This window comes from Fukomys damarensis, unplaced genomic scaffold, assembly GCF_012274545.1.
Source record: "Fukomys damarensis isolate Sample0158 unplaced genomic scaffold, DMR_v1.0_HiC HiC_scaffold_33, whole genome shotgun sequence".
NCBI lineage: Eukaryota > Metazoa > Chordata > Mammalia > Rodentia > Bathyergidae > Fukomys > Fukomys damarensis.
This window is the reverse complement of record NW_022900945.1, coordinates 18,138,429-18,152,374: the sequence shown is the minus strand read 5'-3', so window position 1 is coordinate 18,152,374 and position 13,946 is coordinate 18,138,429. Positions and strand designations below refer to the sequence as shown.

General features: G+C 32.7%; 1 protein-coding gene across 5 annotated transcripts in view; it reads right to left on the bottom strand.

The window, feature by feature from the left end:
- Positions 1-13,946, bottom strand: part of Spata1 (spermatogenesis associated 1) — a 58,216-nt gene that overhangs the window by 29,377 nt on the left and 14,893 nt on the right. For all 5 annotated transcript variants that reach the window (XM_010636725.2, XM_010636728.2, XM_010636726.2 and 2 more), the window contains 4 exons: positions 12,726-12,832; positions 10,765-10,882; positions 9,922-9,975; positions 9,599-9,830 (listed from right to left, as the gene is read on the bottom strand). In XM_010636725.2, the coding sequence (XP_010635027.1) occupies positions 9,599-9,830; positions 9,922-9,975; positions 10,765-10,882; positions 12,726-12,832 (511 nt within the window). The remainder of the gene's footprint in view (positions 1-9,598; positions 9,831-9,921; positions 9,976-10,764; positions 10,883-12,725; positions 12,833-13,946) is intronic.

The following is a 13,946-nucleotide window of genomic DNA, read 5'->3' as shown; positions in this document are numbered from 1 at the left end:
AAGGGGAAAAAAATGAGAATCAAGACTTGCCATGTAAAGGTACATGATCCCAACAATGAATGTAACTGTACTGTATCCCTAAATGTACCAATAAACTCAATAAAAAAAAATTATATACAATTTGAAAGTAGACTGCAACTTACAATATACAGTGCATAGCCCACAGCAGGAGTTAGCAATTTTATTTCTTAACAGGCCAGACAATAAATATGTCAGGCTTATGAACCATAAAGTCTTGGGCTGGGGATTTAGCTCAGTGGTTCTGCCACCTGCCTCGCAAATGGAAGATCCCAAGTTTGATTTCTGGAACCAAAAAAAAAAAAAAAAAAAAAAAAAATAGTCACAACTACTCAAGCCTGTTATAGTGCAAAAGCAGTCACTGAGAGTATTTCAATAAAGCTTTATTTAAAAAAAGGTAACAGAGAGGAGTTTAAAATAAAAATAATACATGGTTGCTGACTCCCACCCTATAGCAACCACTAAAAATTTTTTTTGAAATGAAGTGTAACTAAGAAGCCAATACTAAACATGGCATTGCATCATAAAAAAGTGGACTAAACCTAGGGCCAGGGATTTAGCTCAGTGGTTCCATTGCCTGCCTGGTAAGTGCAAGATCCCAAGTTCAATCTCCAGTAGCAAAAACAAACAAACAAACAAACAAAACCCCCAACCCCCCAAAGAAAACAAAGAGAATAAATGTGATGCATAGAAAAAAACTAGCAAGATGACAGATTCAAAACCAAACATATCAATAATTACATTAAATGTAAACATCTCAACACCCTAATTAAAAAGCATGTGTTGCCAAATTGAATTTAAATAACTATGCTGTGTACACAAAAGTCATTTGAACTATAAATTAATAGATAAGTTCAAACTAAAATCAGAGAGGAAGATGTACCATGGATACACTATTCAAAGGAGAGTAGAATGGCTGTGTTAATACCAGACTTTGTAAACATCAAAATAAGGACTATTACCAGAGATATAGAGAAGCATTATGTAATACCAAGGTTAATTCATCAAGAAGATACACTAGAGCCAGGGATGTAGCTCAGTGGTGCTGCTGCCACAAGGTCTTGAGTTCAAGTCCTGTTACCAAAAACAAAACAAAACAAAACAAACAAACACTAATCCTAAATATGCATGGACTAACAGAACTTCAAACATATAAAGCAGAAAATAATAGATATCTAAAGACATCAATATTCTTTTTTTAGTAATTGAGCATGATGAGAAAATTTAAGAACTCTTGTCATCAAAAGAAAAACACAAGTTGCAATTAAAATCTAAAATGAATTATGTACACACATTGAAATTCTTTTAAAATATTTACTTATATATTGTAAAATACTGATATTATATAATTGAGAAATTACCCATGTAAGATAATGAATCAATCTTTTAAGAAAACAGAGAATATACCAAACACTTGGGAAAATTTCTGAAGGAAAATCCAAATGGTCAATAGATATTTGAAAAATCCTCAACTAAAGAGAACTTGTAGAAAAGAAAAAATAAAATATTTAGAATTAAAAATTTGATGTAAGATTTAACAACAGATTAGATACCACATAACTGTATAGATTTGGAAAACATTTGAAGCAAATATAAAGAAAGTGGAACAAGAGAAATAAGAAAATAGAAAATGTCTAATATAATGGCAAGGTTATGGTTCAATAAGAACTTTTAGATATTGATACTGGATTTGACTACTGTGGAAAATGCACAGATATTATTTAGTAAAGGTGAATATGTATACACAATAGCAGGTCTTTGTAAATGTGCAGTAAGAACTCACATAAAACTGTATATAAAGCATATTTTAATAGCACCAAAGTATAAACAAACCAAGTATCTGTTAGAAGTAGAAAAGGTAAGCAAATTATAATATATTTATACAAACAAATAGTACAACAATGAAAATAAAAGGGGAATGAGAAGAGGGAGGAGCAGGGGAAAGAAAAGAAGGGAGAAGAACAAATATGAGAAAAGGAAAAAATAAAAACGAAGTCATTGTAAACGGAGGAGTGGAGGGGTTGAAGGAAGGGCAGGGAAATGGGTCAAAAAAGAAATAAGAACAAAGATATATCATGTAAAGGTACAAATCTCCAATAATGAATGTCATTATACTGTACACCTAAAATATACCACTAAACTTATTGAACTAAAAAAAAAAAATAGGTTGTTCAGTGCACACAGACCCCAGACAGAAGCCCACATGGAACACAGCAGCATGGGTATACACAAGCCCAGCCAGGGCCCTACCCAGACACCAGCAGCTTCTGCCTGCAGGCCCCAGTCAAAGGCCCACTTGGAAAACAGCTACTCAGGCACACAAGCAACAGCCAGAGGCCCACCCAGATACCATCCCAAGAGTGCAGAGGCCCCAGCCAGAATCCTGCCCAGTCAGCAGCACAGCACAAGTATCTACAAGGCCACCATTTCTGAACCCAGGAAGTGGTACAGAGGTGAGTGCAGAGAAAAGGCTTCTCTGAGGCTTGCTAAGAATTGAAGCCCACTGGGGGAGCAAAAAGTCACCTCAACAAAGGTGCAGCAGGCTGCATCCATTGAAATGAGAAAACAGGTAAACAAGTCTCAAAAACAGAATTCCAGATCACCTAAGGCAACCCCACAGGGAAACACGATGAAACAATCTGATACTCAACCACCTGGACTTCCCAAACTGGTAATGAAAGAGGCTCTGGAAAAATGAAATCAGGAATAATTTCTCAGATAACAGCAGAGATTATGTCCACAGTGAAAGACACAATTAATAACTCTAAAGCAGACACAGATTAAAAAATAAAGGAGCTGAGAACATGATGGAATACCAGCATAGGAAACAAATGGAATCCATAAAACAGATGCAAACAGATATCCAGGAGATTAAAAATTCCACTGAAAGTTTACGTGGCAGAATGAGCCAATGTGAGCACAGAACTTCAGATGTAGAAGACACAATTGCAATTAGTGATCAGGAAAAGAAAAATTTCTTAAAAATTGTAAGGGGCCATTAGAAATCAGTCCAGCACTGCTAGATGATGCAAAGAAGAATAACATTCTTCATTGATCAGAGTGTAAAGAAACAGGAGAGAGTGAAATGGTATAAAAAACTGTTGACAGAAGTGATGGCAGAAAACTTCCCAAGCAGGAGAAAAGAATTAGACATACAGATAATTGAGGCATATAGGACTCCAACTAGCCTTGATTAAAAAAAAAAAAATTTACACATAGGCATATAATAGTTAAGATTCAAGAAACCCAACAGAAGAACAAAATTCTACAAGCAGTTAGAGAAAGGAAACTAATAATGTACAAAGAAAAGCCCATCAGAATCACAGCAGATTCTCAACATAAACCCTCAAGTCAAGAAGAACCTGGAGTGAAGTATTTCACCCTAAAAGAAAACAACCTCCAACCCAGATTGATGTATTCTGCAAAACTATCTTTGAAAATCAATGGAGAAATAAGATACTTTCATGACAAAGAACACCTCAGGAACTTCATGAATACCAAACCAGCACTCCAAAAAAAATTTTAAACAATATCCTAGGAAGAGACAATGAAGATCACAACCCCAAGAAGTCCAGCAGAAGGAATCCATCAGGAAAGACGAAATTAAATGCAAAGGGGGAGAATCCAACAACAAGAATAGATAATGACAGGTATAATTCAATACATATCAGTTACAACCATTAATGTTAATGGTCTAATTCATGAATCAAAAGAAATAGATTGGAAAAATGGGTCAAGAAGCAAGATCCAACAATATGCTGCATATAAGAAAAACACAATTCAAAAAAGAAACTCATAGATTGAAAGTTAAAGAGTGGAAAACAATACTCCATGTGGCAGGAACCCCCCCAAAACACAAGAGGAGCTATCCTGTTTGCAGATCAAATGGACTTCAAATCAACACTAATTAAGAGAGACAAAGATGGACACCACACCCAGGTGAAGGGAAAAATCCAAGAGGAGGAGATGACAATCATAAATATATATGCACAAAATGCTAGTGCACCCAACTATATAAAAGAAATACTAACAGACATAAAAAATTGCATAAGCACTGATAAAATAACAGTGAGTAACCTCAATACCCCACTGACACAGATAGATCAACTAGACAAAAAACAACAAAATACTAGAACTCAACCAAACTCTTGAACAAATGGACGTAACAGATATTTATAGAGTGTTCTGTTCCACAAAATCAGAATACACATTATTTTGGCTGCACACAGATCATTCTCCAAAACAAACCACATACTTGTTCATAAAACATGTTTAAGTAAGTGCAAAGGAATTTAATTTATTCCCTGTATATTATCAGACCATAGTATAATGTAGTTGGAGATCAACAGCAAAAGAAACCACAAGAATTTCATAAATACATGGAAATTGCACAACACACTTCTGAATAACCAATGTGACACAGAGGAAATTAAAGAAGAAATGAAACAGTTTCTACAATTAAATGACAATGCTGATACAACATATCAGAATTTATGGGACATGATGAAAGCAGTCTTATGAGGGAAATTCTTAGCAGTGAATACTAATATTAGGAAAACAGAGCAAACTTAATTAAACAACCTGATGCTGGACCTCAAGGTTCTAGAAAAAGAAGAGCAGGACAAAACGAAAGCTCATACAAGGGAGGAAATTGTAATGATCAGAGCAGAAATTGATGCAATGGAGACTAAGAGAAGAATACAAAAAAATCAATGAAGCCAAGAATTAGTTCTTCAAAAGAACAAACCAAATTGACAAACCCTTAGCCAAACTTATCAAAAAAGGAAAGAAAAGACCCAATCTAATGCAATTTGGAATGAAAAGGGTGAAATTACAATGGACCCAGCAGAAATCCAGAGAATCATCAATACCTATTTTGAGAACTTATATGCCAATAAAATGGAAAACATACAAGAAATTGACAGATTCCTTGGCACATATGAATTATCAAAGTTGAATGAAGAAGACCTAAAATTTCTAAACAACTCAATATTAATCAACAAAATAAAAAATGTAATTAAAAACTTATCAACTAAGAAAAGCCCAGGCCCTGATGGCATCACTACTGAATTCTACAAGCTATTTAGAGAGGAACTACTATCACTACTGTTTAAATACTTCAATGAAATTGAAAGGGAAGCAATATTCCCAAATTCATTCCTGGAAGCAAGCATCACCTTGATCCCCAAAGCAGAGAAAGATCCAATCAAAAACAGTACAGGCCAATCTCACTAATGAAGATAGATGCAAAAATCCTTGATAAGATGCTGGCAAATAGAGTGCAGAATATCATCAGGAAGATCATATACTCTGACCAAGTGGGGTACATCCCAGGGATGCAGGGATGAGTCAAAATATGCAAATCAATAAATACAATACACTATATTAATAGAGCCAAGGACAAAAACCATATGATGATCTCAATAGATGCAGAAAAAGCATTTGACAAAATTCAACACCCATGCATGATAAAAACCCTACAAAAAATCAGAATAGACAGTCTGTACCTTAATCTGACAAAAGCTATCTATGAAAAACCAACAGCTAACATCTCAGTAAATGGTCAAAAACTGAAATCCTTCATGCTAAAATCAGGAACAAAACAAGGATGTGCACTGAGTCCACTCTTGTTCAATATAGTTTTGGAAACATTAGCCACAGGAATTAGACAAGAGAAAGAAATAAAAGGAATAAATATAGGAAATGAAAATTAAATTGTCATTATTTGCAGATAACATGATATTCTATATAGAAGACCTCAACTCTTCTAGACTTAATAACCAAATTCAGTAGAATAGCTAGATACAAGGTTAACACACAAATAGCTTTGCCACACATAAACAAGAGACACTGAGAGAGGAGCTGGAGAAACAAGTCCTTTCAAAATAGCATCCAAAAAAATGAAATACCTAGGAATCAACCTAAGAAATCCAAGACCTCTACTCTGAAAACAATAGTACTCTGAAGGATGAGATCGAAGAAAATATCAAAAGATGGAAAGACATCCTTTGCTCCTGGGTACAAAGACCCAACATAGTGAAAAAGGCCATACTTCCAAAACTGCTACAGATTCAGTGTAATCCCAATTGAAATTCCAACGCATATTTCACAGAATTTGAGAAAAGAATAAAAAAATTCATTTGGAACCAGAAGAGACCTAGAATAGCAAAAGCAATTCTAGGCAACAAAGACAAGGTAGGGGTTATCACAATTCCCAACTTGAAACTATACTGCAAAGCTATTGTGATGAGAACAGCATGGTACTGGAAAAGAAACAGACCCAAGAATCAGTGGACTAGATTAGAAGATGCAGAAACAACTCCAGACACACTCAGCCACCTCACCTTTGGCAAAGAAGCCAAATGCTCTCCCTGAAGGAAAGATTGCCTCTTTAATAAATGGTGCTGGAAAAACTGGGTTTCAACTTGCCAAAGATTGAAACTAGACCTATATCCCTCACCATGCACTAAACTAAAATCAAAATGTGTTAAAGGTCTAAATATTAAAACACAAACATTAAACCAGCTGGAAGAGAGGTTAGAAATCTTGAAGACATTGACATAGGAAAAGATTTCATGTACAAAATCTCAGTTGCCCATGAACTAGCACAAAGAATCAACAATTGGGATCTCATCTTATAAAAAAGCTTTTGAACAGCAAGAGAAACCATCAACAGCATGAAAAGACAGCAACACACAATGTGGGAAAACATTTTTACCATCTGTCTCAGACAAAGGTCTAGTATCTAGAATATATAATAATTAAAAAGAAATCAGACCTCCCAAATTTAAAGACCCAATCCAAAAATGGGTATCAGAAATGAATAGACATTTCTCAGACAAAGAAGTCAATAAACAAAAGTAAAAGCAGCAAATAAACGTACGAAAAAATGCTCAACATAACTGGTCATTCGAGAGATGCAAATGAAAACAATGCTGAGATTCCACTACACCCCAGAAAGAATGGCTGCTTTCATGAAATCAACCAATAACAAATACTGGCAGGGCTGTGGGGAAAAAGGAACCCTTCTCCACTGTTGGTGGGAATGTAGACTGGTGCAAGGACCGTGTAAATCAGTATGGAGATACCTCAAAGAACTAGAATTAGAGGTCCCATTTGGCCCAGCTATTTCCCTGCTGGGTATCTTCCCAAAATAATTAAAAGAATCATACCACAGCGATATATGTCCATCCATGTTCATAGCAGCACAGTTTGTAGTAGCTAAAACTTCAAAGAGCCCAGTTACCCATCAATTGGAGACTGGATAAAGATGTGGAGATTTTAAAAAATAAAGTGGGGTACTACTTGGCCATGAAGAATGAGAAACTAGAGACATTTATAGCTAAATCATGCACACTGAGGCCATATTCTTAACTGACATAAATAGGACACACATGTGTAAATACAGAATAGTTTCTCTGGTGTGAGAAACTGAAAGTGTAAATAAGGATAAAAATGGTGAATAGATAATGTGAAATAGGAAGAAAAGTTCCAAAGGGGAAGGAGTAGTGGAAAGGGTAGGGGAAAGGAATAAATATGAGAAAAGGAAAAAAACAGAAACAAAGTCTTTGTAAATAGGAAGGGTTGGAGGTGTTAAAGGGAGAGCAGGGTTATAGGAAAAAAAAGAGAACCAAGATATATTATGTAAAGATACAAATTCCTAATAATGAATGTCAGCATATCACATACCTAAAATGTACCAATAAAATCAGTGAATGAAAAAAAAACTAAAAAAAGAAAAAGAAAATAAATGAAACTGTTACATGACAACATAGTTGAATCTTATAATTACAATGTTGCCTAAAAGAAAAGTTCAAAGATATACCTTAAGTTAAAACCAGATATAGTTTAGATGTATTTAAAAATATCCACATGCAGCTTATAAAGCTAAAAGGGAAAGCAGAGAAACAATTATCACTAAAATCAAAGTAGTATTTACCCCTATTGGAAAAGTATGTGACCAGAGAAAGACATACCAGTCATCTTCTAAGAGAAAATGACAACAAAACTACATTACTTTAGAAATAGCAATTAAATTTCTAAAAAGACTAATAGCCAGGGATTTGGCTCAGAGGTTCTGCAGCCTGATTCACAAGCGCAAGGGCCCAAGTTCGATCCCTGGTACAAAACAAACAAATAAACAAAAAACAGCACAATTTTGCATTTAGAGAAATATTACAGCTCTATGCATAATAATAAAAACATTAATACAAGGCTGGTGAAATAAATGATAAAGGAATTCCATAATGATGAACATCTGTATTTATCAATATGAAAAATCTGTGAGATATTCTAAGATAAATTAGGCTTGTAAGAATTGAAAAGAATAACTGCAAGAAAATATATCAAAATACTAACAAACACTATCTCTGAGTGGTAGAATTATTGTTAATACTTATTTATATTTAATATTTACTGATGTTTTTAGAGCCTTTAGCCTTTCATTTACAATAAAATTTCTTTGGATAAAAGCACCAACAAATTAATGCTACTTAAAAACTACAGTTGCATGGAACTCAAAGAATTAAAACTCCCACTATTCTTTCCCCAAATATTGAGTGAGCAGCATAATGCAGGTATTGTGTGTGGAATATGACACTACTCATAATACTTTATTAAACTTTACTGCTCAGGAATACTGGGATTCCACTCTGAATGTTTTCAGGTATCTTTTTCCTTTAGCTTAATTGTAACTGATTTTATTGTGATTGGAAAGCATTGACAAACCCAGATAAAGACAAAGGTAAAGAGTATCACTTGGAGTCAAGTAATAGTAAACCTGAATGTGCCTAATATTTTTCAAAATGCTGTTTAGAACATGAAGTATTTATGTGACAAGACATGTAACTGCAGAGTTAGAAACTATAGGTTTGTGGGGTTGGGGATATAGCTCAGTGGCAGAGTTTTTTCTTACATATACAGGGCCCTGAGTTCAGAACCCTGGCCTTGAAAAAAGACAAAACTAGTAGATTTCACAGCTATAATAGATATAGGTTTTGGTTTGGGGGGGATTCATTTAACATATTTGCCTTTTCCCTATAAATAGCATATTTCCTTATGTAATATAAAAATTGAATTGTTTTACTCACTCGTAGAGTTTAGTCTATTTTATTAATAGTGTATTTGTTTAATTGTGCCAAAACTATTCTAATTACCCAGCACTTTTTATAAAATTATTAATCCATAGGTTCAATTAGACAAAACTTTTTGAATTTTTAGAAATACATATGTCCCCCAATATTAAAGTTGATTTTGCCTTGATTTGACACTGTTTTACTGAACAAGAACCTTCTGGTCTCTGAGTAATACCAAAGTTTTATGTGGTAAATCATTTCCTTTTTCTTTTCCTATAGTTTTAATTTTATCTGAAACACTCCTTATAAAATAAGGTAGAGCTTATTTCTATTTTATTTTAAATAAAACAGGAACTTTTTTCCTCCATTTAATCTCCAAACTGAATTGTAGCATTCCTTTTACCTACTTCTATTTGTAAGCGAGGTTTTACCAATATTTACTCACAGACCTGATTGTTAAAACACACTATCATAACCTTTAACTTTCCCATTTCAATTGAAATCACCTTCTTCCTGATTCTTGCTAAAAAGTTCTTTCAAAATGTTTTCTAAAGAACTGGGAACTCTTCCAGGTTCTTCCTTTGACAAAGTTACACTAACTGGTCTCTGGATTGTTCCGTTGATCTCAGTAATATCATTATTTGTTTGCAGCCCATCTAAAGTAACTGTTGATGATGCTGAATAAACATTTCCAAAATGGTCCATTACAGGAAGCAAATATAATTCTGGTTGAAGAGCCTAAAACATATAAAAAAATTTAAAAATTAGTTTGTAATTAAAAGTAATATGAGTTAAAAATAGTGTAAGTTAAAAATATCACATAACATACATATGGAGGAGCAAATGATTTGAGTTTTAGTTGTGATTCTTGCTTTTCCTTCACCTAAAAATAAATGAATAAGAAAAAAGCTGAAGCGTTTATAATATTTTCCAATTATTTTTACCTCCATTCTCTTTGCAGATGGCATATATAAATTAAATTTTAAAATTATTCCTAGATTTTTAAAAATGTAGAATATAATGCTTTCTATTCACTGGATCAAATGTACTAGAAATTTTATTTCATTTAATAGTAATTATGGCTATTTACGTGCATGGCCTCGCTATGTGGAACCAAGGAGAACATGGTGGTAGACAAGATCTGAGAGACAGCCTATCCCTCAGGAGCTCCTTATCTTTTGCCTGAATCACTAAAAACCTCAGAGCTAGAATTTCTCCATCCTTTTCAGTTGAGGCCCAATAATTTTTTATTAAAGATTTTAATCATATCACTATTTTCTCAAAACCTTCAGGCTTCAGAAAGAGTACCGAACTATAAGTCATGCATTCAAGACCTTCGACAAACTATAACTAGCTATCCACTATTCCCTTTCATGCAGTTACTATTTTTTAAAAAAACACTTATTGATTCTTGGTTGCTACAAAGAATACACTTCAAGGGCAGGATCCTTATCAGATTCTTTTTTTCTAGTTTTGTACATAGAAAAGCATCAATAAATATTTGCTGAAAATATTTCTGGTGTAATCACATTTTAAATTTTATTTTTTGTTTCTTCTCAAGGAAATTTAAACACAAAAAACCCCATCCTCTTAGTGCCTGGTAACATGCGTTAAAGAAACATAATTTGATAAGGTATGCTTTTATTGTGTCAGAAAAAAAAAGAACGCTCACCACAGCTAAATTATTTCCAATGCATTTTAGAAATAAAAATTTTTCTGCAACAGCATCTTCACCAAGGAACTCACCAAGGTGCAATCTCAAGGCTTGCAAAGTAAGTTGAGGAGATACTCTGAAATATCATGAAATTGCTTTATAATACATAAGTAAATAGATTTTAGATGTAGCAATGATTAGCAATTTTATCCAACTATCTCAGACTAAATAATATTTCATACATCAGATCTATTGCTTCTACATTGCCTTGCATTCTATAGATCTTCAGATATTTTTCAAAATAAATGACTCAAAGTCTGTCTTTTAAATATTACACAAATACTATTATAAAAGTTCACTTTGTACTAAAAAGGAAAATAATTGTCTATTTCTGTAATCATCTCTGAATTTTATGATTAAAATAAATCTTTGCTATGGACTTTGTATACTTTTAAATGTTATTAGTACATGTAGTACATCATTAATACATTGATTGTAGGTACTTGGTACATATACATGACATCTCATTTCTTTTTATGTCCCCTTCTCCACCCCTCCATCTTTTTTGTATTCATTTGCCAAAGATTTATCTCCTTATTTTCTATTGTCTTTTATTATGCTCTATGATTTATTTATACTTTGGGTTTCTTGCATAAGAGACCATAAATATTTAAGCTTATTTATCTTATTTATTTCACTTAACATTATGGATTCAAGTTATACCCGTTTATACATAAAGACTGATTTAGCCAGATACTTATTTTGGAAGTTTAACAGGAATAATTAGTGCTTAAGAATTTCTTTTATGATCAAATGCTGTCAGACTCTAAAATTTTACTCATTAGGGTACTTTCCTCAATGTCTAAAATTTAAAGCCATAGCTTATGTTATTGAAAAAAAAAAGGACCTCAGCCCATGAGCAGTTGCCTCTCTGAGCTACTTGGTTCCAGGAGTGCCGTCTGGCCAGACTAATGAAGAAGTTCTTGTTTTTCTAGAATATTATAAGAAAATCAGAGAATTCATTAATTGAACCATTGTTTGATCAACACATATTTATTGAGCATCAATTATGTTATCTTGTCCCACAGGATGGAAATTCGGCAATAACAAAATAAAAATCTCTTCCCTCACAGACTAAGTGGGAGAGAAAATTAACAAAGTACATAGTAAAAAATACAATTCATAAACTAACTGTAAGTACTATAGAAAAAATAAAGCAGGGAAGGGTAAAAGAGAGTATAGGTGTTAAGATGCAGTCAACAGAAAATATATACACACACAAAAAAAAATAGTTGTGAATAGAGACCTAAAAGAGATAAGAGAGCATGTGGGAAGGGCAGAAAGTGAATTCTAACAGAAAGGAACAACAACAAAAAGTCAAGGGTCCTGAGGTAGGGCCATATCTTAAGTATTCTAGAAGAGAAATGAGGCTGATGTGATTGAAGAAAGTGATGGGAAAGTTTAGGAAGAGAAGTAACAAGAGAGACAAAAGCAGGCAGTCAGATCATGTAATATTGTGTGTTTCTGTGAATGTGAATATATACACATTATCATATCATACACATATAAGTGTAGGTAACACATGTTCACTGTTTATATTTTAAATAGTTCTAAGAAAAGGACATTAGAGAGATATATCACTTTACTATTCAGAGATCTTCAAGTGCATTTTTAGTTTTAGGTAATTTTTTAAAAATTATTTTTGTGTATAATAAAAGTAATATACAGATTATATGCCATTTTGGGGGTAACAATATTATGGCTAAATAACAGCTGTCCCTACCAAAATGTTTCATATAACTGTTACATAATCCTATTTGTTAACAGTGTTCATTAAATTAAGAATAGATCCATCAAACGAAGAAAATATTTTTCACTTATAGTTATTAAATTCTCAGAAATAAATTTTCTCTGCAGAAAAAATGTTTTTGTACTTTGATTTGTTTTTGTTCTTTGTTACATGACTACGAAATACTTGCCTTATAAATCCAGCAGAAATAAATTTGTTAGCAACTTCTATTGATATAGTATTTAACTTATAGTTCCATGATCCTTCAGGCACATAAAAAACATGAAGCTCCATCAACTGAATGAAAAGAAAACCAGTTAAAATATTTTTAAGATGGACAAATACCAACTGATATCCTACAGAATTTTAATAAAAATTGAAACAAACACGTATACATGGCATCCCTATGAATACATAAAAAATAAAATAATTTTAAATTAGCCCTTTGGCACTTGGAGCACATTTTCCTTGGAAACGATGTAGATGTCCCTCAATTCTTAGATTACCTCCATATCTTCGATAAGTATTCTCTTTTTGTGGCCTAAAATAAAAATACTCATTTTCTCATCACCAAACTTTATCCCTCCCACTTCTCCAGCTATTCATTCCTCTTGGAGTGATCTTATGTAATTTTTATCCTTTGTATATCATCTTCATACTAGAATTGTGAGAATTGGTACCTCTGAGTATTTTCAAAACAGTTACCAGCATGGTTTGGAAAGTATTTGTTTTCTAGAATTCCAGGAAGGACCTATTTCAGAGTTAGGGCACATCTATAAGCTTATCTGTGCTTATATAAAGCCATCTACTTTTCTATTAATGTTTTATAATGAATCTAATTAGAATATTTCCATTTAGAAATGTAGACTACTACAATAGAAACAATTGCAGCAAATATAGTCACATTTTATAATCTAAGGAAATTTTCTCTTCACGGACTATTAAAAGTCAAAACATTGAAATGATTATAGTCTAATTTTAATAGCAAATATCTGAAGAAGTTGTAAAAGTATGAATATGGCCCATTATTAACAAGAATTGTCTTATAGAAGATAAAAATGGTTGTTGTACTGAAGGTGAAGCTCAATTTGTTTTTATAAATCAAATAAATTACTTTTTTACTTTTGATGAAATATTAAACAACAATTTAAATGTTTGCATAGACATGACAGTAAAATTTGCCATATGGTACTTTTTGAATAGCACAGTAAAGGATTATTTCCTAAGTCATACTGTTAAGTACCTGCAAAACCTTAAGAAGTTTGAAGTAAATATGACATATCCTTATATAAATATATTAATATGTTACAGGGGAAAATATTTCTTTACCTAAACACTTGTATATATGCTTCAAGAAAAATACACTTTACATTTTTTCAGAACAATAAAATATTTGAAAAATTTTAAAGTA